General features: G+C 44.4%; 1 protein-coding gene across 8 annotated transcripts; it reads right to left on the bottom strand.

The window, feature by feature from the left end:
* On the bottom strand, positions 1 to 27,325 carry LOC110698337 (protein KAKU4-like). Of its 8 annotated transcripts, none has more exons than XR_002506700.1 (9): positions 27,064 to 27,325; positions 26,631 to 26,956; positions 26,435 to 26,557; positions 26,084 to 26,211; positions 25,517 to 25,590; positions 2,150 to 2,214; positions 1,428 to 2,046; positions 626 to 721; positions 1 to 303 (listed from the first exon to the last, which is right to left on the bottom strand). XR_002506700.1 is itself a non-coding variant. In XM_021875749.1 (5 exons), exons 1-4 carry the CDS (start codon positions 6,272 to 6,274, stop codon positions 629 to 631), a joined length of 399 nt encoding a protein of 132 aa, XP_021731441.1. In that variant the 5' UTR covers positions 6,275 to 6,283; the 3' UTR covers positions 1 to 303; positions 626 to 628. The 8 variants fall into 8 exon arrangements, 2 of the variants coding, with proteins under 2 accessions (XP_021731441.1, XP_021731442.1); XR_002506701.1 differs by having other exon boundaries at positions 3 to 303; positions 26,876 to 26,956; XR_002506703.1 differs by lacking the exon at positions 2,150 to 2,214.

Raw genomic sequence — 27,325 nt, 5'->3', positions numbered from 1 at the left:
AATAACTTGTAATATCACAATTTAAAAAACTAAAAAAAAATAAAAAAAAAAACACTACATAATCAAGGAGAAATTAATTTCTGAAGACCGTAGAGATTAGTACTGTAAATGTCAGTCTAAAAATGGAGAGAAAAATTATTAGGAAGCGTAAGCCAATTGCATATGGAAGAAGTTACAAGAGAAGCATAGCCATGGCTTTCTTTGAGTAGATACTCCTATAGGTGAAGGAAATATTTGAAATCATAGCGCTGATAAAGCCAAGCCAGTTGAATGATAAATCAGTCAGGGAAGCCATAGAAACATCTGCACTCAAAGAATTACCATTCATAAGAGTGTATACAATATTTCATTAGGCAAAGGGTTTTTGTCAACGCACCCTTACAACGAAAATCAACTACGTAGTAGTGTAACCTTGTACTTCTTATTTGCTTACTTTCATATGGTATTTGGAAAAGTTTTATGCATGTGTTTGTGTAATTTGTCTATTACTTTATATTTATTTATCCATTACTTATAAGAAATCAGCAACCAAAATCTTTAAGTCAAGAGAGCTCACTACTATTTAATAACTTTACCCTTCCTGTGTTTAATAGAATGAAGATGATAGCCAAGAATAGATACCTACCAATTACAACTGGAGCCAAGGAGAGCCATAGAGTAATGAGGATAGACTATCCGAGAACAAATTAAGAAGCAGCAACATTGAAAAAGGGCTCCAGAGCTGCATGATAGCAAAGAGAATCACATATTAAGAATGAAAGACTATAAATACAAATGTAGTCAGCTAGGTGTCCACCCTAAAGATTGGTTTACATGTTTTCAGGAGAGTATGGTTAGTTTAAGGCTTAACATAGCAACTGTGGAATACTGGTAGCTGGACAACTTGGAGATTCTAGTAGACTACTCTTTTTTTTTCTTTTTTATTTTGGAACCAAAGCCCCAAGAGGGAACTCAATTATCATTACTCGACTGAAAATCAAAGATAGCCAAATTACAAACACACTAAGGAAAATCAGACATCCAAACTCTCCTATCAAGACCCCAAGGAGACACATGAGCAAGCTCATGAGCCTCCTTATTACCTTCTCTACCCACCCATGCCCAAGAAATACAACTGAACTTGCTAGCAACAAAGTGAATATCCTCCAACAGAAGCTGGAAGGAGTGATTGCCAGCTTCACCTTCTTTGATAGCATGAATGACGCTCTCACTGTCATTTTCAACCACCACCTTGATCACTAAATTCCCAAACAATTCTCAAGCTAGCACAATCACAAAGCAAAAAACAATAGACTAAAAAGACAACTACCACTCTTAGGGTTGGAAAACTAGAGCAGTGCAAATATAGACACCACACAGCTAGTAAAATTGGCAACAACAAATTAGAAGAAATTAAATAAATGAAAATGAAAATTAAAGTAACATACGTGGTCCAGTAAAGGAGACATGATAACAGCATTCACAGTTTGCTCTGTACTGTAGGATTTAAGGAGAGTTAAAGTCTTAACACAAATTGTTGTGTGCTCATATAGATAGCCGAGGTAGTAATATATATTACATAAGACAACATTTGTCTAAGTAACATTGTTATAAAGCAATCCTCAAGACATCACATCACTTCCCACCCTCGAAAGCATTAAAATTGATCAGTTAAACCAAAATACCTATGCCCACATATCAGTCAGTAACTCAGAACCTAATAGCAACCAAAGTTAAGGACACTCATAAACATGTACAGCAAACATAAGGTTATACAAAGTAAATCATAAACACACGCTGGTCAAAGACGAGTACATCCAGATTATCAAAATCAGTTAATCAACACACAAAAGCTGAACATCCAGGCAACCTTGTTAAATTTTGATAACCTATCAACGTAAAGACATTGACAAGATTTGTAAGAAAAGGTATCGACTTGGAATGGTGACGCCACATTTGCTGAATCAAGCTCTATCTCAAACTTTTTCTTTGAGCCTGATCTTTTCTCCTGCAGCCATTTCCTGGCTTCCATAATTGCTGAGGTCCGCATATTTAGAGTAGTTTCACCTAAAGGAAAAAAATCAGGAAAAAAAAAATAAAACAATTGTATCAGCCAATTACGTAGACATTGTTGTCAATATTAGGATCAAAATCTTGAAAAGCAATTTACCAAAAGTTCCATTGCTGTCCACTACACGAGACCTGACAAGTTTTATCAATTTATTTGCTTCTTTCCTGGTCAGAGAAAACATCAACTGACATGAACATACAACTCCAAATTGAACAGTAGCATATTAGTTAAAGGAATGGTGTCCTTCCAACAAGTCTATTCTTCCGATAGAGGGTTCAGAATTATTACAGAGCTAATTCTTCAGTAAGGTCAAGTGATCGGAATGCCTAGGTGGAGGCCGCTTCCGATCAGTAATATCAAGGTACAATTGATATTACAACTTAATCTTAACTGAACCCTTCGGGTCGAACCCAATCGAATCACCGATCCGAGACGACGAATTAATCCGAAAGGATTTAATGAGTCGACAGAGTTTTACGAATACAGACGTCGGAAATCGAGCCTAGGGCGTCGAGACCGAGCGTCGCAAAATCACAATCGACAAGTATGAGCGTAACCATAGCTAGGCTAGGCTAGCTCATCATAGGAACTAAGCGCGCCATGGCAGCCCTAGCATCATGCCTAGCAGCTGTCGCAGCCCTAGCATGATGGCTAGGCACCATGGCAGGCTATCGCTAGCACCAGGCGCGCCAACACAGCCCTAGCATCATGCCAAGGCGCTATCGCAGCCCTAGCATGATGCTGGGCGCCATCGCAAGCCAGCAGCCCATCGTAGGCCTATACACATCACTAGGCGCACCATGCGTGGCCTAGGATGGCTGGGCGCCATCGCAGCCCAGGCAGCATCACTAAGCGCACCATGCGTACCCTAGGATGGCCTGATGCCATAGCAGCCCTAGCATAGTGCAGGGCCACACGCACCAAGTACAGCTAGTGCTAGGCACTGGCGCATGCGTGGTGCGTGGTGCCTGGGCGAGGCATGTGCGTGCATGGTGCACAGTGCGGGGCTGATGCGTGAGGCTGTGCGAGAGAGTGTGCGAGGGGCTGGCAAGCTAGTAAGCAACGTCAAGCCAAGCATGCATGGCTTGCTAGCAGCACGCATGCTAGGCATTGTGTGCGAGAGAGATGCGTGGTGCGCATGGTGTGGGAGTGCGGTGCGTGGTGAGAGGCCAGCATGCGTGGCTCGCTAGCAACACGCATGCTGGGCCATATGAGCAGCGATGATGCGTGGGATGCTAGCACCAGCGCCAGCACCCACCAGCCAGCACCAGCGCCAGCACCCACCAGCCAGCACCAGCACCAGCACCCACCAGCCAGCACCAGCGCCAGCACGCACCAGCAAGCATCAACGATGCTGCTGGGCTAGTGCTAGCATGCTGGGCTAGCTGGCACACTACCTGGCAGCTGGGCAGCAGCCTAGGGTGAGGCGGTTTATGAGGAGAGTGGGGACCAAGGCTTTGGGAAAGCCTTGGGGAGCAAGGCATTGGTCCCCCCACCTCTCTATGGTCCTCACCTAATACTCTCTCTCTCCTTGACACTTGTCGAATTGTGATTGCATTTATTTATTGATTTATTTTAGAAATAAATTAATTAGCAAAATATACATTCTCCCACATTGGTTGGAGAATGAGAATCAAGGGATCATTTCCCTATAAATACCAAGCTTGGTATTGGGATTTGATACAACCTTGAGTGGAATTAAAAAGGCAACTCTAAGAAAGAGTAAACCTTTGATTTGTAAAACTCATAGTTATTTTGTCCGGGTCTTGACTAACCTTCAAGACTTGGGACGCTCGGGTCGGGTCGAGGGTACGATCTGTCGAAGATCTTGTCTTTTCGGGATTTTGAAGTAAGAGCTCTTTGGGATCGAAGCACGCGTCAAAGGTATAATTCTTGTCCTTAATCTTGTTTGATTAAGTTTATTATGCTTGTTTAATTGCTTTAATTAAGGGGCGGGTCTTGGTGGGTTTCCTTTTAATTTTTTGCATTTATTGTTTAATTAAGGTGTTTTAAAGAATTTAATTTTTCTGGTTCATGTTCATCTAATTAGATTAGATGCTCGTTTTAATTAATTTTTTAAAACTCGATTTTATTTTCGATTTGGCTGTCGAACCCAGATTTTGGCTCAAAAATAGTGATTTTTGGGTGGAATCGACATTCTGGAACTGTTTCAACCCTTTAGGGTTGTCCAGAAGCCACATTCGAACCAGAAACCCAATTTGTCTAGGGTTTTTTGTTTTTCAACGAAAGTTTTAATTCTTTTTAAGCCTTGATTAATGCAAGCATTACAAGGTTAGATTAAATGCTCATTTGCATCACTAATCTACTGGTTTTAAAATATCCTTGAGCATAATAATGGAGTGTTTATTAGTGCTTAAGTTGATATACCAAATTATCACATAAACTTGTTTTTCACAAATTTTGCAAATAAATTGCAATAAGGTGTGAAAACTTGTTGTGATTTTGTATTTTAAGTTCCCAAGTAATGCTAAAGTTCTAATCTTTAAAGGTTTAAATGATTGGAACCCTAACCCTAAATTCCATGTTGAACAAAGTTTGGATTTTTTCATGTTTGGTTGATTAAAATCCATTAAGTTCAATTACTTGTGAGTAAAATTTGATTAATCTTCATATTGGAAGATGCAATCTTGGTATTTTACACAAGTATGCAAGTTGGAAAATTTTTATCATTGGATGGTTAATTTATTTTTCCAACTCCCTTTTGTCAAATCCATTATTAATTTGCATATTGGCAAGATTAATTTTGGACATAGCTCATTTTATTTTAAGCATAAAGTTTGAACTAATTTTGTTCAAAATTGACATTTTGGATAAATTTAGGCTCGTGCACCAATTAAAATAAATTTATTTTAAGTTAGACATAATTTTATTTTATTTTCCCTCAAATTAATTCAAAAATATAATTTGGAATTAATTCATGTCACACGTAAATTGGGATTAAAATCCCGAGTCATAGCACGCAAATCGAGGCAATACACCCAAGTGCCACCAAGGCTAGCCGGGCTGCCTGTGGTGCGCACAAGGGTAAGCCATGATGCGGCTGTGCATGCTGTGTGAGGAGGGAGGCTGTGGCTAGGCTTGGGCAGTGGCCTTGGCTGCTGGCTGCTTGGAGGCGTTGCTAGGCAGCGTGGTAGCAAGCACCAGCCAGCCCCCACTTGCTGTCAGGCGCCAGCATGAGTGCAAGCATGCGTGGTGCTGGGGGCAGCATGCTAGCACCAAGCGCCAGCCCAGCCATGCTGTTGCGTGTGTAGCGTGAGCTGCTGGTGGGCTTGTGCTGCTGCTGGGCAGCGAGGCAGCAAGCCCCTGCTAGCACCACGCACCATGGCGTAGGGGCCATGGGATGATGCCCTTTTTGCTTAGTACTTGAGCTATGATTTTGCGATTTTTCCCGTGTTAATAATTTTAATTAATTATTTTAACGAGGCTAAAAACCTAGATTTTTGATTTTGCAAAATTTTGACAAATTATGGGTTATACCGACTTAATTAATCGGATTAATTAAGTACGGATGTGGAATTTAGTGGGAGCTTAATTAAATGCGTTAGCATTCTGCGTTTTGAAATAATGGATTAAACCACTTTGACTAGTTTTAATTAGGCGCGTTAATTGGATTAACGACCTAAGTTAGTTACTAGTTTTGCGTGTTTAATTATGTATTTCGTAAAAATTGCATGGGCCGTTCACAAATAGTGAACGGGTGAATGAAAGAATGCTTCCAAAACAGGTTCTTTGAAAATGGCAACAACTGGGGCCCGACTAGGATAGAAAATACGGACTGCGTTCCGTTATGTATTTTTGTAAATCAAAATACGGTCTGCGAACCGTTAAGTATTTTTGTACTAATTAGATTAATCTTAGTCGTTCTAGCTAGCTTCTTTTATTTCATTTTGGCCAAGATGTCTCAAGACGGCGTTTCGACGAAGACGAGCCAAGATGAAGACCCATGGAAATTGAAGATTTCAAGGGGTCATGCTAGTTGCCAAATGCATCTATTTTATGCCTTATATATTGCTATTATATATATGATTGCTAGATGCATGTCTAGGATTTCTATTATGTTGCGATGATTAGTTAAGTTCACTTAAATCAACCAACATAGAAACCCTAGGTCCCTTAATAATATTGAGCTAAAATTTGTCGTTCCAAGGATAACACTTACCGAACTAATGCGCGTATGTGACGGATTACGCCAAAGCGAGGCATCACTACTTCCCTAGGAACGTAAGGTGTTTCGGGGTTTTCTGATGTCCTGCGGGAGAGTTACAATTCCGAGACTGGAACCGGACGCCTGTACCTGCAAAATAACGGAGACTCCTGAGAGCTCCGCCTCCAACAGTCAAGTTAGTACCTGATTAAGGAGTAATTAATGCGGAAATTAAAGTAATAAGGTCTCTCTAGGTGAGAGAGTTTAATGTTGGTAATCTGCTTTGTTAGCGAGATCAGCCGGTTATTATTGTGTTCCGTAATGTTTCAGTCCTGTTCTGTTTCTGTTTTTGTTCCCCCCAACTTAATGAGGATTAATTAAGTATTTATAGTCTTGAGAAGCGTGCCACTCTCTAGGTTTAGGGTAAACCTAGGGCTGACCGGGCCTCTAAACAGGATTGGGCCTTGTTGGCCGGTTCTCCCATTTGGCATGGGTGGACACGTGGCGTGTCTCAATTGGTCCGTAGAGGACGTATCTGTGATTGACACGTGGCAGGCTCCTATTGGCCTACGTGAAGGACACGTGGCGGAACCTGGTTGGTTCACTTGTCAGACGGTGATTGGTGGATAAAAATCCCCTAATCATTTGCCCCTCACAGGTGGCACGTGACTGGTCACGTGTCACCTGTGACAGGTGCCGCACGGTGACAGGCGACGGCCTGCTACAGGTGTCACCTTGCAAATGGCCGAGAGATTTTCCCGCCCAAATTTTGAATTTGGCAGCGACCCTTCGCCTTCTCACTTTGCCTATATAAGGTAGTGCTGACTTCGGTCATTTTCACATTTGAGAACTTTGCGAGAACATTCGGACCCCTGAACTTGCTCTGACATTTCGGACCTTTTCTGCCTACCGCCTGTTCTGACAAGCCGTCTGCACCGGATTTCCAGAACTTCATCAACCGTCACTCGTTCAGGTAACTCAGTTCTCTTACTCTTAACTTTCTTTTTATTTTTTGAAATGGCACCACGGAAGCACACGACACGACCTAAGTTAGTGATCAGCCGGTCACCGGGGACGGCTGAATCTAGGACTAGGAGTGCCGCCTGCCCTTTTCTGGACCCATCTTTGCCCTTTATACAAAGTCCGACTGTATTTGTGTCTATGCAGAACGTGATGGCCAGAACAAAAAAGACTGCTATGATCTCAAACTCGGACGGCTCCTCCAAAAGGGTGCTCATTAGTGAAACATCTGACCAGGCGCCAGATGTAGAAGTGAAACGAGGCGGCTGCCAAGCCGACAGTTCTGAGGGAGGGGTCAAGGTGGTCCCTTCCCATTTCACCGTTGATATGTCTAATTTTCCTCCTGCTCCTTCTAAGGGAGAGGAGGCGGGCCCCTCTGGGAGAGGGGAGGAGTCGTCCTCTTCGGACTCGTCAGAGGACGAGTCCGAGTCCAGCTCTTCTGGCCACGCTTCTCCAGGCTCAGAAGAAAGAAACAGCCGCCTACAAGAGGCGAGGCTTTCTCATGCAGTTGAGAAGGGGGACAATTGGGCGGAGCCGTCCGCCTCTTACAGAGAGGAAAACACCCCCTACTACTGCACAGTACCCCGGGGCCGGATCGCAGCCATGCAAGACAAAGTGGAGAGCTTTATAGCTAACCACAGAATGGGCCCCAAATTTTTACTGTTCGTGCCGGATCCAGAAGACACTGTCGTCTGGCCGGCTGGTACCAACTATGATGACGGCTGCTTTGGCTGCTATGTGGCGGCCATCAAAGCTGGACTGCGCTTCCCATTACATCCGGCTGTTCAGCGGATTTTAGATGGGTATGATTTGGGGTTATGGCAGTTAGCCCCCAACTCTTGGGTAAACGTACTCGGCTATGTGGCCGGGTGCGAAATGTACGGGGTGGAGCCAAGATTTGAGGCTTTCGCCCACATGAACTATCTCAGCCGGACCCCTAAGTCGGGAGGTACTGGCTTGTATCAATTAACAAGCCATAGGGGCTACCTCATGACGAGAGGTAAGGCGAACAAATGGAAGGATTGGCGGAACACCTTCCTTATTATCGAGGGTTCAGACACGGAGCTGAACAAACGCTTTAACAAGTGGAATAGGGATCCGCCTCTTCTCGCAGGCGGCCGCAGCATGCCACCTGTTCCCCCAAAGGCTAAAAAAGAGATCCTAGACAAAGGACTCTTCAAAGTAGAGACTAGGGTGAACTCTACTTTAGGGGTACGAGAGCAAGTACCCCTAAACTGCGTCCCGAGCTTCAAGTGGCTCTATGACGAGTACTTTTTGGCCGCTTGTGGCCTCAGCAGTTGGTGCTCTAGAGGTAGCCGGCCTGACAAATACTCTGTTTTTTCACGCCTTGTTTACTTGGGATCTTTACTAACTTTGCTGTTTATTTTTTGCAGCTGACGCCATGAGTAAAATAACAGCATCCAAGACTGCGGCGGCCATGTTGCGGGCCTCTCTCATGCAACAGTCTTGTACCGACTCCCCCAACAAGGGGGCACCCTTGGTAGGCTTTGAAACTCTTCCTCTTTTAGGAGTTGTCTTATGCATATACTAACTTTTTTTTTTTTTTTTTTTTTCAGTCGGGCACTCCAAGAGCTTCATCCTCGCAACAGCCGGACCCCAAGGCCCGGAGGACGACTGTTGCAAGCTCTCCTGGGTCTTCCAGGAAAACAGTGGCGGCTGAGAAGCAGCCGGCCACTTCTTCTAAAACCCCGGCGGGGCCGCCTAGAAGTATGGACTATTACTTGTAAAAACTTTTACACTTGCTTCCTTCTTGACTAGGTCTAACTTGCTTTTTTACGCTTGATGCAGCCGGCCCTCAGGGGCTTGACTTGGTAGAGGTAGCCAAGTCCATGATCAAAGTAGTTCCTCCATCTGAAAGGGAGACGGTCAGGGGTGTCGGCACCCTTGACCTTGATGGGATTGCAGGGGTCCTTGCTGAGTTATACTCTTTGAGTATTTGAATTCCAGGACGCCTGTTATCTTTTTTGTTTGGAAACTGACGCCTGTTGTTTTATTTTGTACTTAGGCCCTACTCCGAGTTAACGGCCTTCGCAAGCCGCTTGATCGGAAGAACAAAGAGGTAAAGGCTGCAAAAGCTATGGCCGCCTCTGACTGTGACAAGGCAATGTTTCAAATTGCCCAAAATGAAGTACTGACCATTGATATTCTTTATTATCAGGCGCAGGCTACCGCCGCTGTTCGGGCTCAGTTAGAGGCGGCCCAGAAGAAGAATGACGAGCTGGAGGCAACCATCACAAATCTTAAGGCCGAGCTGAAACCTCTTCGCCAAAAAATGTACTCTTACGAAGCCATGGAGAAATCCTTGGCCAGCGTAAAAGAACGCCTGGTGAGCCAAGAGAAGAGTCTTACCCAAGAGCTCTCGGAAAAGGCCGAGCAAGAGAAGAAAGAGCTCGTCCGGGAGATGATAGAAGACTCCGCTCAAATCCAGCGCATGACCTGGGGCCGCCTGTTCCCCAATGCCGACTTTGCCTCTTGGGAAAGAACGTACCGCCAGTGTTCGGAAACATATAATCAAGAGATCCTGGCGGCTGCTGAAGAAGAGGCGTTGGGAGATGCGTTGGAGGAGGAGGAGGAGCCGGTTGTGGCGCTTGTGCCACTTGGGGGTGAGGCATCAAAAAAGGATGCAGCTGAAGCCGAGTCCAGCAAGAAGAGTGCTGACCAGGCGGCAGCTGCTAATACTGAACTGCCCCCTTCTTAAGCTTAATGTATTCTTTCCACGGCCTGCGTGCCGTTTGCTTTGTATTTACCCGGCCAGGGGGCCGGGGCTTTGAATATTTTGCTGGTCTTTAATGACCGGCTTATTTTTAATGAATTTTTGTTTTGCTTCAAATTTGTCCAAGTATTCCAAATCTAATATCCCATTGTTCACTAGACCGACTGTTGTACATGGCCGAACGTTGCAGACAGGTACGGATAGTTAGTACGCCGCCTATGCCCCTGGACGACTGGTTGTCTGTTTCCAGGATAGACGATCAGTCGGCCATTTATTCAATCGGTATTCGAACTATTTTGTCTGGATCCTTTTTAGGCAGGCGGGCCTGTCTTTTTGTAATTTTAACCAAGTAGGAAAGTGGTCTGACCAAGTAAATAGAGTATTACCTAGTCGCCAAGGAATTGAGTAGTAGAGATAACAAGCGGCGGGTACCGGTTGTTTCCCTTTATTGCCAATATTGTTGGCTTTTAACTCATAATTCGTTAACTTAGCAAGAGTAGTGGTTGAGAGCCCCTGTTTGTTAAAAACAGGCGGACGACTCATACCTTTTAGGCTCCATACTAAGTTTGAGTGACTATTAAGTTAACATAGGAGTTACTTAGTCTTCGTCACAATCTAGATTGAGTAGTAGAGGTACCAGGCCGGCTGATCCCCTTGATTTGCCAATGTTTGTTGGCTATTAACTCAATAGGTTACCTAGTAGGAATAGGGGTTTGAGTGCCCCTGTTTGTTAAAAACAGGCGGACGACTCAAACCTTTTAGGTTCCATACCAAATTTGAGGGAGTGACTATGAGTTAACGTTGGAGTTACTCAGTCGCCGTCACTTTTGCTTGAGAAGTAGAGGTACCAGGCGGCGTAGGCCGGCTAGACCCCTTGATTCGCCAATGTTTGTTGGCTATTAACTCAATAGGTACCCCCTGCATTTATCCCAAGTAATCCAGGCGGTCATCTGACTCAGATGTCAACTGCTACCACTGGTTTGGTTAGTGATAGAGTTATCCTTGTCTCAAAAACGGCTACGTGGTTGCCCTTGGGGACAGTCGTATAGGTGCCGTGTAATTAGTTTATAGAACAATGTTCCACCCAAAAGGGAGCTGCTCTCTGCGACGAATTTCATCCGGAGGGATGCCGTCGGACGCCTGCTATGATGTTGGGACAGGTCGTATTAGTTTTGTAGATTTGATCAGTTGGCTTGGCGCCTGGTCTGATCATTCGGCCTGTGGCCTTGGTAAGTTCTTGGTGAACGTAGGTGCTAAGTAAAAGGAGGGTAGCCGCCTGTTAGGCACAGGGTCGGCCAGGCCCTAATTCCTTTAGCTAAGTATTGTGAGTAAAATACTCAATGGAGAGTAGTCGACTGTAAAGGTACAGACGGCATGCCCCTCTGAAGATAAGAGTGAAAAACTCAATGGAGAGTAGCCGACTGTAAAGGTACAGACGACATGCCCCTCGTAATACAAAATTGAATAGTAAGTGCAAACTTTTATTAAGTAGCTCTTTACTTTACATCATTCAAAAGAAATATTTTTTAAGATTATCTACATTCCAAGTTCGAGGCAACGGTTGTCCGTCTGGTGTTTCCAGACGGTAGGTACCGTCCCTGACTTCCTCATAGATTCGGTAGGGTCCTTCCCAGTTGGGAGTTAGTTTGCCAGACTCATTAGCCCTACCAACTGCTTCCATTTTTCTAAGTACAAAGTCCCCTACTTTGAGTGGACGCCTGTGTACTTTTTTGTTGTATGATCTAGTCATTCTAAGGCGATAGATCTCATGGCGCAAGACAGCATTGCCCCTCTTTTCAGGAAGTGAGTCTAATGCCAGGCGCATGGCTTCCCAGATTGCCTCTTCGTCATATAGCATTACTCGAAGAGTCGGCTCGTAGTGTTCTATTGGAAGAACAGCTTCCGCACCGTAAGTTAGGAGGAATGGAGTTTCTCCAGTCGCCCCTTTTTCAGTCATCCTAATGGCCCAGAGAACATGTGGTAGTTCATCCGCCCATAGGCCGCCTGCTCGTTCAATCTTTTTCTTGAGACCGTCTGAGATGATTTTATTAAAGGCTTCCACCTGGTCGTTTGCTTGTGGACGGCCGACAGATGCAAAGTAGTTTGCAATTCCTTGGTCACCCAACCAGCTTTTGAGAACAGGCGTCTCAAATTGGGGACCATTATCAAAAACCATAGACATGGGAACCCCGAACCGAGTGATGACATTTTTCCAAATGAATGAAATTACGTCTTTCGTCTTGATTCCCTTTACCGCCTCCGCCTCTACCAATTTAGTGAAGTAGTCAACGGCAACAAGTATGTACCTTCTGCCGCCTGTAGCAGGCGTATATGGACCCAGAATGTCCATGCCCCACTTAGCAAACGGTAGTGGGCTGTGAATGGTAGTGAGGTCAGTAGCCGGACGGTGAATTAGTTTGCCAAACCTTTGACACTTGTCACATTTTTTCACCATCTCCATTGCATCTGCTTCCAAAGTAGGCCAAAAGTAGCCCTGCCGCCTTGCCCGTTTAGCAAGCATCCTACCACCTATATGAGAAGCACAGTAACCAGAGCGTAGATCATCTAGTATCTCTCGTCCCTTTTCTGGAGTAACACACTTTAAGAAGGGTTGAAGGTACCCCCTCTTGTGAAGTTCTCCCTTAATCATTTCAAAACAGGTGGCTCGTTTTTTCAGTGCTGCCGCCTGTTGAGGATCATCCGGCAGTGTACCGTTTGTCAGATATGCCCTGATTGAATCCATCCAGGTTGAGCTTCTGTCTAGGATTCCAATAGGGTTTTCCTCGATGCTTCTCTTCTCCATTACTTCCCAAAAAACAGTTCGAGGAGTATCAGAGGAGGCGGATGATGCTAATTTTGACAGTGCATCCGCCTGGTTGTTTTCTGATCTCGGCACTTGGATCAGATGGAAATCCTCAAGGGAGCCGACTGCTTGTCGGACCGCCTGTAAATACTTGATCATGGCCGGATGGGTTGCTTCGTATTCGCCATTGTACTGACTCGCTATCAATTGTGAATCGGAACAGGCGTCTATTTTTCTTGCCCCTGCCGCCTTGGACATGCGGATCCCAGCTAGTAAAGCTTCATATTCTGCCTCATTGTTTGAAGCCTGAAAACTGAAGCGTAGAGCATACTCGAACCTGTCGCCCTCTGGCGACTGACATATGACGCCTGCTCCACATCCATTTGAAGTAGAGCTTCCGTCCACATATACCTTCCATACTTGGTCTGAAACTTGAGAGTCAGGAGGACGAGTCATCTCTACAATAAAGTCAGCAAAGGCTTGCCCCTTCACTGCTTTTCTAGGCTCGAAAGTAACTTCGAGGCTCTGTATTTCTATGGCCCATTTGATCATTCGGCCTGACGACTCCATGATGGTCAGCGGCCGCTTGATAGGTTGGTCTGTATACACGACGACTGTATGTGCCAAAAAGTAGGGCTTCAATTTTTTAACAGCCATGAAGAGTGCAAGACCAAATTTCTCCACTAGGGGATACCTCAACTCGGCATTTTTCAGTACGTGACTGACAAAGTAGACCGGGAGCTGACAGCCGTCCCTTTCAGCAAGGAGAACAGCGCTTAACGCATGATCAGAGACGGCCAGGTACATGTAGAGAACCTCTTTGGGCAAAGGGCTGACCAGCCTCGGCAAGGAATGCAAGTGAACTTTTAATTTCTGGAAGGCGGCCTCAGCATCCGGCCCCCATTCAAACCTTGCCTTTTTCTTAATTGCCTGGAAAAAGTATAGGCATTTGTCGCCTGATCGGCTTAGAAATCTTCCCAAGGCCGCCAGATAACCTGTTAACTTCTGAACCTCTCGGATGGTACGAGGCGACTGCATGTCAATGACCGCCTGCACCTTCTCAGGGTTCGCTTCTATTCCTCTCTGATTGATAAGGAATCCGAGAAATTTCCCAGACTCAACTCCAAATACACATTTCTTGGGATTGAGCATGACATGGTGCCGCCTGAGTGTGGCGAAAGTTTCTCGGAGGTCCGTCAGATGATCTTTCTGAAGTTTAGTCTTGACAATCATATCATCAATATATGCCTCGACGTTTCTCCCAATCTGATCAAAGAACACAGTGTTTATCATTCGTTGGAAGGTAGCCGGGGCATTCTTAAGACCAAACGGCATGACCGTGTAACAGTATAACCCCTGATCAGTGACGAAGGCCGTCTTCTCCTGATCTTTCTTCCATAAGGGAATTTGATGGAAACCAGAATAGGCGTCCATGAAACTCATCAAGGCATGGCCGGCTGTTGAGTCGACCAGGTTATCAATTTTAGGCAGAGGGTAACTGTCTTTGGGGCACGCCTTGTTTAAGTCTGTGTAGTCTACACACATTCGCCAGGTGCCATTCGGCTTTTTAACAAGCACCACATTTGCAACCCAGTCTGGGAAGTAACATTGCCGAATGAACCCTACATCAAGTAATTTTTTAACTTCGGCGGCTGCCGCCTGACTTCTTTCTTCGCCCTGGTTCCGCTTCTTTTGCCGTACCGGCTTCTTTTTCGAATCCACATCGAGTTTATGTACCGCCAGATCAGGACTAATGCCTGGAATTTCATGGACTTCAAATGCAAAGATGTCCTTGTATTCTTTCAATAGGTTGTGAAAGTCGTCACCAAGGTTTCTCAGAGCAGTCGTCCCAACTTTGACTGTTCGGTCAGGACGTGAGTCGTCTAAGATCAGGTCCGCATGCTCACCAGCCGACTGAGGGCGGAACTCATCCGGCCGCTCCTCTGCCAATGATTGCTATTTTCTCGTTTTTCTTGCGGACTCTGTCTGGGACGCCTTTCTCTTTTTGCCGCCTGCTTCTTGAACAGGCGCACTCTCCTTGACATTGTCAAGGTCTATTTTTTTTTCACTTGACCCAGTGGCCATAACAGTGGGCTTGACATCCGAGAGATAGCACTCTCGGGCCATCCTCTGATCTCCCCTTAGGGAGCCGACTGTTCCATTATCCCTCTCAAACTTGAGCAACATAAGAGACGGGATTATAACAGCCTTGGAATTATTCAGGGTTGGTCGAACCAGAATCATGTTGTAGGCCAAGAGTTCCTCTACTACTAGGAATCGGACTACCATGTGTTGTCCTTCCCCTTTTTCGCCAAGGCGAATGGGCAAATCTACTCGTCCCAGTGGGTGGACGACTCCTCCTCCAAACCCTATTAAAGGGTGGGAGGCCAGATGTATGCAGTCAGTCTGATATTTTAGTTTCGACAGACATTTGCTGCTGATGAGATCTGAGGAGCTCCCGGTATCTATGAGGATTCGGCCAACTCTCTGGTTGGCCACTTTACATTCAATAACGAGAGGGTCGTCATGCGGCCCCCTTACCCCTCCTAGATCCTCTTCAGTGATGACAATCTCAGGAAATGTATATTTGGACGGCCGTCCTTGGTGAACGGAATTTACATCTAACCGCCTTATATTATTTTTGTTGCCCCTAATAGTGGGGCCGCCTCCTGAGAAGCCGCCTGCAATGGTGTAGACGACTGCATCATCTGTATCGGAGCTGTCGGCCTGTTGATTCTTTTTGGCCGACAGCTTTTTTGAGGAAGTGTTCCCCGTAGATTTCTTGACATAAGTGTCAAGATCACCTCGCTCAGCCAAGCGGTCTAGGTACCGCATGAGACTGATGCAGTCATTGGTGTGATGACCAACGTCATCATGATAAGCACAGATTTTATCTTGGTTCCGGTTGTTTGCAGAACCCTTCATGGGGACCGGCTTCTCAATTGAGATCCGTCCCTTTATTTCTTTTAGGATAAACTGGTTATCCTTGTTAAACACATACTTTGGGGAGTATGGTTTGAATTCTTTTTTCTTTTTCTGGGCCGGCTGTTTAGAGGAATCAGCCGCCCAGACCTCTTTTCTTTTCTCATCTTTGTTTGACGACTGTTTCTGTCGTCCTTCTCTTTTGTCGAACCTTTTCCCGTCCGACTGTTTTATCGTACACAGATCAGTCGCCTGTATATAGGCTTCTGCTTCAATCAAGGCCTCTTGAAGAGTCGCCACCCTTTTTTGAACCAAATCAAATTTGAAGGTAGACCCGTCTTTGAGACCTCTAAAAAAGTCGGTATAAGCTACCTCATCCGGTAACCCTTGAATCTGTATTCTCATCAGGTTGAACCGCCTGATGTAAGAGCGAAGCCCCTCCTTCTCGCCCTGCTGAATTGTTCCCAAATCAAGGGTCGTTTTCTTCGCAGGGATGTTCATGGCGAAGTTGGAGGCAAATAAGTAAGCAAGCGTCCTGAAGCTATTTACACAACCAGTCGGCAGGTTGCCGAACCATTGCTGTGCGATTCCTTTGAGAGTCGCTGGGAAACACTTGCACCAAGTGGGATCATCCAACCCTTGAAGGTACATCAGGTTGGTGAATGCCATCAGATGGTCTTCTGGGTTAGTAGTGCCGTCATAGGCGCCTACTAGTACATTTTTTACTTTGGCCGGCTGAGCGGCTTCAGTAATTTCCTTGGAGAAGGCCGACGGCTGTTCACCAAGTCTAAGCAACCGTAGCTGCCAGTCCATAGGTTGGACGTTTTTTGCTGTAGGTCCACCAAATGGAGGTGGCTGCATAAAATACTGTTGTTGCGGCACAAATGGTAAGTTTGGTACCGCCTGGGCACTATGAAAGCCGGACTGACGGGAGGTGCCGCCTGACTGACTCTCATGGTACGACTGAGTTTGCCTCATCGAGGCATTTCGCAAACTGTCTTGAAAGTCTGAAGTAGAAGCCGACTCTGACAATCGGTCACTCTTCTTCTGCTCTAGCAGTAGCCGAGCATCTGTGAACGTTTGCTTTGACCCGTCCGCCTGAATATGACGAACCGGTTTCCTATTTCCTGTAGGATAACGGAATTTTGTGAAATCAAGGGCAGGTGGCTCCCGCTTCCTAGATTTAGGATGAGGAGTCGTCTCTCGCCCTTGAACTGGCTTCCTCTTTAGTGAAGTGGAAGGTTTCTTGGCCGACTGCTCCTTGACTGAAGCAGGCGGCTTTTTGTTGATCAACTCTTGAATCTCTCCCTTGAAGTCCCTCATGAAGGTCATGAGTTCGTTCCTTGTGATGGGAGCAGACCCATCAGTCGGCTGTTGCCGAGCAGGCGGTGCGCCTGCTGGCTCGCTTCCTGTTTGAAGATGCTCCCGTTCCCTCCTTTCGGTATGACGGGTACGTCGGGCCCTTAGGGTCCCGTCTGGAGCTGTATGAGTTTCAACTTCAAATTCACTTTCAGTGTCATGGTCCGACTGAACTTGAGGGTCGTCTAGGGGACGCCTCTCTTCAGGAGTCGGTACAGACTTGGATGTCATCTCTGAAGTACTCTCCCCACAGACGGCGCCAAATGTTTCGGGGTTTTCTGATATCCTGCGGGAGAGTTACAATTCCGAGACTGGAACCGGACGCCTGTGCCTGCAAAATAACGGAGACTCCTGAGAGCTCCGCCTCCAACGGTCAAGTTAGTACCTGATTAAGGAGTAATTAATGCGGAAATTAAAGTAATAAGGTCTCTCTAGGTGAGAGAGTTTAATGTTGGTAATCTGCTTTGTTAGCGAGATCAGCCGGTTATTAGTGTGTTCCGTAATGTTTCAGTCCTGTTCTGTTTCTGTTTTTGTTCCCCCCAACTTAATGAGGATTAATTAAGTATTTATAGTCTTGAGAAGCGTGCCACTCTCTAGGTTTAGGGTAAACCTAGGGCTGACCGGGCCTCTAAACAGGATTGGGCCTTGTTGGCCGGTTTTCCCATTTGGCATGGGTGGACACGTGGCGTGTCTCAATTGGTCCGTAGAGGACGTATTTGTGATTGACACGTGGCAGGCTCCTATTGGCCTACGTGAAGGACACGTGGCGGAACCTGGTTGGTCCACTTGTCAGACGGTGATTGGTGGATAAAAATCCCCTAATCATAAGGTATACTAGGTATACAAGTTGTCTTGGTTAAGCTCAACGATATCAGTAAGGAGTCCTTAAATGTCGTGGCAAAAGAGATAAAATGTCAAGAATGCATTAGATGCGACATTTTATCAAACTAAGAGTAGCTTGGAGCTATTAGCGATTGGATTGCTTACCTTAAGATATTTAATGGTTAAGACAAGCCAAAGCATGCTTGACCATTTCTTGATCTTTGGAATCTTGGAATCATTTTATTCTCTCCCATAAGGGACAATCTTAAAATGCGTGGATAAAATGTTCAATAAGTTCGAATATGTGCATGAACGCTTTAAATTTCAACTTATTGATATATGAATGGTTTTTCACTTCAAATTCTTTCAATTGTAGAACAATGTCTGCCAGTAACTCGAACAACAACCAAATGTGCCCGGAACTCCTCGAAAAATTGGCCTTTCCCTTAAACTTGGTCAACTTTAAGGAATGGGAGGAGGAACTTTGGAGAACTCTCCGGAATTGTTCCTTGGAGTATACTCTTGATACTCCCATTCCAAGCTTCTTTGCCAAAGGGATCATGACCGACGAGGCTCATGAAGAATGGTCTTCCAATTACAAAAGGGTCTCACGACTCATGGCAAATTCCATCCCGGAAGACTGGAAGGAAACTCTTTCCTCCTACCTTCCGGACATGTTCCTCAAAGCACTTGAGGACGTCGTCAATGTAAGAGTCACCAAGAGTGACAATGGCAACTTTGATGGACTCGTGTTTGACTTGACTAGGTCACTCTCAAACATGAGGATTAAGCCACCAAACGTTGGATGTCTTGCTAAGGAAAGGCGACGGCTTTGGACCAAGGTCTACAATGCTAAATTGAGACCCGGCATGCCCCTCCGACCTCATGTGCTTGGTATGACTAGGCTCTTCAAGCACATGCAGCTTCTCGGAATTCCATTGGAAGATGAGATGGCGGGGCGTATCTTGCTTGCTTCACTCCACTCGGGCTATGATGCACTTAGAGTGCATATCGCTACGGGAAAGGAGACACACTCCCTCAAGGAGGTGGTGCAACTACTTAGCCAAGCCACTGCCTATGGAATGACCAAAAGGCCCTTGAGAGCTAAGAAGAAGGAGTTCAAGAAGATCAAGGCAAAGAAGAGATGCTTCCATTGTGGCATGCAAGGCCATTACAAGAGGAATGCATGCTCTTCAAGGAAGAGGGGATCACTCCGACCACCTCAGGGATCTTCCTTAACACTTGTGGATTAAGCTTATCATAGGTATTAGATACCAAGTATGACTCACTTAATGTTGCCTTTTCAGGGACCAAGTGAGAAGCTTATCAAGTGTTGGTGCAAGAGAAAGAAGACGACGAAGATGGTTTTCGGTCGTGCTTGCATGCACTATTTTGTCTATGACATGTAATTAAACTATTTCTAGTTTTCATCATGCTTTGAACATATTATGATCCATGGTGTTGGACACCTAGGAATTTCAAGTGTAAGACTTTGACAATAGTTGTTTCAAGTTTGTCTTACAAATTTATGTTCAATTAAATTGCATGTTTTACATATGATTAGACAAAAGTTGATACCACTAAGCTAACACCATCGAGTCGAATCAAACCTACTTGAGGCATTGTCGTCTTCGCCATATTAACATCAAACACATCAAGAAACTTCTTCAAGAAGGTGTTCTTGACTCATTCGACTTAGAGTCGTTTGAAAATTGCGAAGGATGCTTATTAGGCAAGATGATAAAACAGTCATTCTCCAAGTTAGGAGAAAGGGCAAGTGACTTATTAGGTCTAATACACACGGATGTATGTGGACCTATGAGCACACCCACAAGGCAAGGTTACCGATATTTCATCACTTTCACCGACGATTATAGTAGATATGGCTATATCTACTTAATGTCGAATAAATCTGAATCCTTTAAGAAATTCAAAGAATTTCATAAAGAAGTTGAAAATCAACTTGGCAAGAAAATTAAAGCACTTCGATCAGATCGAGGTGGCGAATATTTGAGCCATGAATTCGACGATCACTTGAAAGAAAACGGCATTCTTTCAGAGGTGACACCTCCCGGAACTCCTCAATGGAACAGAGTGTCCGAACGGAGAAATTGGACCTTGTTAGACATGGTTCGATCAATGATGGGTCTTAGTGAACTCCCTATCTCGTTCTGGGGACATGCGCTACAAACAGCAGCACTAACACTGCATAGAGCTCTGTCAAAAGCTGTTGAAAAGACTCCATATGAATTATGGACTAAGAAACCTCCTAGGTTGTCTTTTCTCAAGATTTGGGGATGCGAAGAATATGTCAAGTGATTAATTTCGGACAAACTTCACCCCAAATCGGATAAGTGTTTCTTTGTCGGATATCCAAAAGAAACCAAAGGGTATTACTTCTACAATAAATCCGAGAACAAAGTGTTTTTTGCTCGTGATGGTGTCTTTTTGGAGAAGGATCACCTTTCCAAAATGACAAGTGGGAGGAAAATCGAACTCGACGAAGTTCGAGAGGACGAGCAACAATGTCAACCTGACAAAACTGACAATCTAGATACTTTGGAAGCATCTAAGAAGATTGGTCAGAGTCAAAGAGACAATGTAAATGCTCAACCGAATACCCTATGTAGGTCGCAACGACAAAGATCTCAACCAGACAGATACCTCGGTATCGTCTTAACTGATGATTAGGACATCCTAGTTATGGATGGTGATGAGCCGGCGACATACAAGCAAGCTATGACGAGCCCCGACTCTGCAAAATGGCAAGAGGCCATGAAATCCGAGATGGACTCCATGTCTGAAAATCAAGTCTGGGACTTGGTGAATTTGCCCGAGGGTTATACACCCATTGGTTGCAAATGGATCTTCAAAGTGAAGACAGATAAGGATGGAAATGTATCGATATACAAAGCTAGACTGGTGGAAAAAGGTTATAGACAAGTCCACGGGATTGACTGTGACGAAACTTTTTCACCAGTTGCAATGCTAAAATCCGTCCGGATCATCCTAGCGATTGTTACATAGTACGATTACGAAATATGGCAAATGGATGTCAAAACCGCCTTCCTTAATGGGATTTTATAAGAAACTGTGTATATGACACAGCCAGAAGGTTTTATCGATCCAGGTAACGCTGGAAAGGTTTGCAAGCTGAAGAAGTCCATTTATGGACTAAAGCAAGCCAGCAGAAGTTGGAATCTGCGATTTGATGAAGCCATTAGCAAGTTTGGTTTTATCAAGAATCCAGATGAGTCTTGTGTATACAAGAAGCTCAGTGGGAGTGATATTGCATTCCTAGTCCTGTATGTCGATGACATACTGCTCATTGGAAACAGCACAAAATTATTGGAGTCCGTAAAGGGCTGGTTGGGGAAGTGCTTTTCAATGAAGGACTTAGGAGAGGCACAGTACATATTGGGCATCAAGATCTACAGGGATAGATCTAAGAGGATGATTGGATTAAGCCAGAGTACTTACATTGATAAAGTACTGGCTCGATTCAACATGGAAAATTCCAAAAGAGGGCATTTACCCATGTCCCATGGCATAACTCTCAGCAAGAAACAGTGTCCGCAGACACCTGTTGAGCGAGAAAGAATGAATAGATCCCGTATGCTTCGCTAATCGGATCGATCATGTATACCATGATATGTACAAGGCTAGATGTATCGTATGTCCTGAGTGCAACGAGTCGATACCAATGGAACCCAGGAGAGGCGCATTGGACTGCAGCCAAGAACATCCATAAGTACCTGAAAAGGAACAAGGATAAATTCCTGGTATATGGAGGCCACAAAGAACTGGTTGTTGAAGGTTACACCGACGCTAGCTTCCAGACTGACAGAGACGACTTCAAGTCACAGTCGGGGTACATATTTTTTCTGAATGGAGGAGCGTTTAGCTGGAAGAGTGCCTAGCAGAGCACCACTGCAGACTCTACAACTGAAGCCGAGTACTTGGCCGCTTTGGAAGCTGCCAAGGAAGCTGTTTGGATTCGCAAGTTCATTAGCAAACTTGGTGTTGTACCCTCAATCAAGGGACCAATAGACCTCTATTGTGATAATAATGGAGCTATCGCTCAGGCCAGGGAGCCGAGAGAACACCAGAAGGTCAAACACGTGCAAAGGCGATTTCACATGATAAGGGAATGGAAATCCGAAGGTGAAATCAGAATTTGTAAGATCGGCACGGATGATAATGTAGCCGATCCTTTGACTAAACCTTTGCCTCAAGTGAAACACAACAAGCACATTGAGGCAATAGGAATCAGGCATGTTGGAGACTAGCTTTGAAATTCCCTGTACATGTGTTTTAATTGAATAGGATATTTAATGTAAGACACTGTATTGAAACCATTCATTAATGGAGTAATTAATTTTTGTGCAAAAATTATCATTCACTCCATTACTATTTAATTGTGGTTTAGAATTAAATAATGAGTCCATTCGATTTACGGAAATATTCAAAACAGGGTATCAAGACCATGTCTTGGATAAAGATACACCTGTTAAGTGAACATTGAATATTAAATCGAAAAGTATCCCTAATCGAGGTCATCTAACAAATGGACGATTGATGACCGCCATAGATTAGTGTGTAGTATGATTTACAACACCGTTTCTTGTGCTGCGAGGACGTGACAGTCATAAATCATTTGCACAGGTACAGTTTAGAACTGTACTGGATAAGACCTATGAGACTACTTTAAGAAAATTTAAATTTTGTCATAAGTACATTTCTCATTATGACTATCGGAACTTATTTCCTCCGACCATGAGTACTGTAAAGTTTTCTTGTTTGAGTACTAGACTCTTTGATGTTTCCAAACGTCTGCCGTAACTGGGGATCATAAAGGGGACACTCGGGAGACTATGTCCTCTTAGTAAGAAGAAATTACAATACAAGACTGGGATTGTCCCCCTACTAACAATAGGGAAAATGTTTTGTTATTTACAAGGCCGCTCGAAGAGTGAGACTGTGAAAATGCATGGCTATGCTCAGATAGATTTTAGAAATGATCTTCTTATTGACAGTCGAACTCGGAGATCGAGAAACACTTCTGAACGTAATAAGGATGACAAAGAATCTTACCTTATAGTTCACAAAGAAACATTAAGTGACATAGGAGATGAGCTATACACTATATGCACACTTGTCCGGAAGGACAAGTGGGAGATTGAAAGGAATGGTGTCCTTCCAACAAGTGTATTCTACCGATAGAGGGCTCAAAATTATTACAGAGCTAATTCTTCAGTAAGGTCAAGTGATCGGAATGCCTAGGTGGAGGCCGCTTCCGATTAGTAATATCAAGGTACAATTGATATTACAACTTAATCTTAACTGAACCCTTCGGGTCGAACCCAAGCAAATCACCGATCCGAGACGACAAATTAATCCGAAAGGATTTAATGAGTCGACAGAGTTTTACGAATACAGACGTCGGAAATCGAGCCTAGGGCGTTGAGACCGAGCGTCGCAAAATCACAATCGACAAGTATGAGCGTAGCCATAGCTAGGCTAGGCTAGCTCATCATAGGCACTAGGCGCGCCATGACAGCCCTAGCATCATGCCTAGGAGCTGTCGCAGCCCTAGCATGATTGCTAGGCACCATGGCTGGCTATCGCTAGCACCAGGCGCGCCAACACAGCCTTGCCATCATGCCTAGGCGCTATCGCAGCCCTAGCATGATGCTGGGCGCCATCGCAAGCCAGCAGCCCATCGTTGGCCTATACGCATCACTAGGCGCACCATGCGTGGCCTAGGATGGCTGGGCGCCATCGTAGCCCAGACAACACCACTAGGCGCACCATGCGTGCCCTAGGATGGCCTGATGCCATAGAAGCCCTAGCATAGTGCTGGGCACATGGCAGGGCCACACGCACCAAGCACAGCTAGTGCTAGGCACTGGCGCATGCGTGGTGCGTTGTGCCTGGGCGAGGCATGTGCGTGCATGGTGCACAGTGTCGAGGCTGATGCGTGAGGATGTGCGAGAGAGTGTGCGAGGGGCTGGCAAGCTAGCAAGCAACGTCAAGCCAAGCATGCGTAGCTTGCTTGCAGCACGCATGCTAGGCATTGTGTGCGAGAGAGATGCGTGGTGCGCATGGTGTGGGAGTGTGGTGCGTGGCGAGAGGCCATCATGCGTGGCACGCTAGGAGCACGCATGCTGGGCCATGCGAGCAGCGATGATGCGTGGGATGCTAGCACCAGCACCAGCATGCACCAGCAAGCATCAGCGATGCTGCTGGGCTAGTGCTAGCATGCTGGCTAGCTGGCACAGCCAGTTGGCACGCTAGCTGGCAGCTGGGAAGCAGCCTAGGGTGAGGCGGTTTATGAGGAGAGTGGGGACCAAGGCTTTGGGAAAGCCTTGGGGAGCAAGGCATTGGTCCCCCACCTCTCCATGGTCCTCACCTAATACTCTCTCTCTCCTTGACACTTGTCGAATTGTGATTGCATTAATTTATTGATTTATTTTAGAAATAAATTAATTAGCAAAATATACATTCTCCCACATTGGTTGGGGAATGAGAATCAAAGGATCATTTCCCTATAAATACCAAGCTTAGTATTGGGATTTGATACAACCTTGAGTGGAATTAAAAAGGCAACTCTAAGAAAGAGTAAACCTTTGATTCGTAAAACTCATAGTTATTTTGTCCGGGTCTTGACTAACCTTCAAGACTTGGGACGCTCGGGTCGGGTTGAGGGTACGATCCGTCGGAGATCTCGTCTTTTCGGGATTTTGAAGTAAGAGCTCTTTGGGAGCGAAGCACGCGTCAAAGGTATAATTCTTGTCCTTAATCTTGTTTGATTAAGTTTATTATGATTTTTTAATTGCTTTAATTAAGGGGCGGGTCTTGTTGGGTTTCCTTCCGCGTAGTGTCGGGTCACTACGAAACCCTTCAATTAGATGGTATAACTATCATCACAGAATTAAATGTTGAGTAAACTGATAAAAAGATATGAAGTCGACCATATCTGCTGTAAATGCCATACAACAAAATGGGGAATAAGTTGGTTTAGTTAATTGTTGCCTAAAGTTAATTGTTGATTCCAAATTTTCTGCCTCTTTCTCCTTTCTCCCCTCACTCTATTTATACTAATGCTAAAGACTATTAACCTGATAATACATTGGAATTAGTTATTTTATATTTGGCATAACATGAATATGAGTCAATGAAATGACCTTTTAAAAAGCTATAACTCAAATCATACTGTCTATAGTCATACATAAACCACATTCACTTCATGAATAACTTAATTGCAATTAGTAATAAATCATTACCCTACTAAACAACTAATATTAATAGATTTTATGGAAAGAAAGGGAGGGGAATAGGGGTTAGACGAAGGGTAAAAAAAAACAAAGGTTAGGGGAAGGAAGATGTGAACTTGCATATTTCTTCCAATTCTTTCATTGAAATGATTTGGTTTATTAAAAAGGAAGAAAAATGGATCCCTTCCAATTTTGTACCCTTCCCATCCCCCAAATCATACCCAAAGGTCCCACGAGGAAAGATGAACCCTTCACTTTTCTTCCCTCCCTTTTCCTTAAAATTATCCTTATCCAAACACATTGTACATGCGGACCAAGAAGCTTCAAATAGAAACATAAGCAGATTTCTGCAAGCATTTAGTACCTTGAATATGTTTCTTCAGTCACCAACTGTTCAATTGCACGCTTATTATCACTCTTGTTGGATAGAGACAGCACCTAAGAAATGAAATACAACACGTCAGCTCTCATCTTAGCCCTAAATTTTAGTACCGCTAGAGTTTGCAAATACTCATGAAAGGTAACAAGAGGCAAATTATGGACAGTAGAATACACCCATTCAAGTCCCAAATGCACACTATAGCTCTAAGTAAGCAAAGGAAAAACCCTTATTAGCTTGAAGCACCCTAAATTTGATTACTAACTGTTGTGCCAAAACCTCAACCAGATTATATGTATACCCACCCCCAAGATACACACACGCACATGCACACCTAATAAAAGCAGGAGCATGAAACTCAAACCCCCATATGGATATATACAAAATCAAAGCGCGCAAACATGGCAAAAGCAGCAAAAAGAACTCAAGCATACGTAAATCATATAACAGAATTTTAAGGCGCACTATTCTTTCATGAAGTTCCAAGACTCAAGGCTATGTGGATACAATTATATAACAAACAGAAATGATACAATTGGTAGTGCTTCATACCACAGGATCCCAGAAACGGATGATAGCATCTTCGCCACAGCTGATTATATTGTTGTTTAAAGGCCCCCAAACAGCTCTATTGATTCTTCCATTTGGACCCTTGATGACAAGAACTGGCCTATCACTCCCTGCAAATCAATGTAAACAATGATGTCATCTTTGGGAGCAGATTTCAAGGATAATAAAGTGAGAAGGGATAAATGTTAATGGATATACACACAAATTCATAAACAAGTAATGTTAGTGTAAATGCCTTAAACCTAAAAGCCTGCAGGTTGCTTATAAGTTTCATCAAACCACAGCCCAAAAATCAGTGTCCATAATAGCTTTACAAACAGACTGATAAACTACCTGCCCAGCGCTAACTTTTGGTTTCTTGTACAAATTGAACATCCACATGAAGGTAACAACCACTGACCCAACAACAAATTGAATCAATGTGACTGTCACGGGATAATGAAATGCCTTCAGAACCTGCAGGAAAGAACATCATACATCAGCAAAAGCTAATGCAAGCAGAAAATCACTACTTTGTATCAATTTTTACCTATGTGCCTCAGATCAATACGATTTTCCATCAAACATGTACTAAGAACTTTTTTTATATACATGCAACAAGTCTGCAAAATAGAGTGACGCATCCTTGTACAGTTGTACCAGCACATCTCAAAGAAACAAAAACAAAATCACAGAAATCACACACTAACACACACAATACATAAGAAATCTTCAATAATAAAAAAAATATCAAAAAAAAAAGATCGAAGAAAAAGGGGGGAATTGACGATAAACCCTAGAAAAAGAAGGCCCTGCCGCCGTGACAAGGAGGCCGTTGTGGTGGAGGTAAAGTCGTGCACGCTTCAATGACAAACCCTAGATTACCACAACCCTTAAATTACTAAATTGAAAAGAAAATCAACGACAAACCCTAGATTGCGAATGAATTGGAGGGATTAAGTAAACCACAAGAAAAATCTTACCTCGAAGTTGCTTCAATGGAGGTGAGAAAGCTCAGAATTGGCTTCAATGGAGAATATAGATCACGGCGAGTTCAATGGAGGCCAGAGATATGGAGAGGGAAGGAGGTGCTGCTTCAATGGATCGGAGTGGAAATTCGGTATGGTGGAAGAGAAGGCGAAAACGAGATGAAAACAGGGGATGGAAAAGTAGGGGGAAAGAAAGAAAGAAAAGCACGCAGCCCGATTTTTTTTTTTCAATTTTGCACCGGTTTGGTTTGAACTT

Source organism: Chenopodium quinoa, unplaced genomic scaffold, assembly GCF_001683475.1.
Source record: "Chenopodium quinoa cultivar QQ74 unplaced genomic scaffold, ASM168347v1, whole genome shotgun sequence".
In the NCBI taxonomy this organism is placed as follows: Eukaryota; Viridiplantae; Streptophyta; class Magnoliopsida; order Caryophyllales; family Amaranthaceae; genus Chenopodium; species Chenopodium quinoa.
Note: the sequence above shows the minus strand (reverse complement) of the source record. Positions and strands in the feature narration are given on the sequence as shown.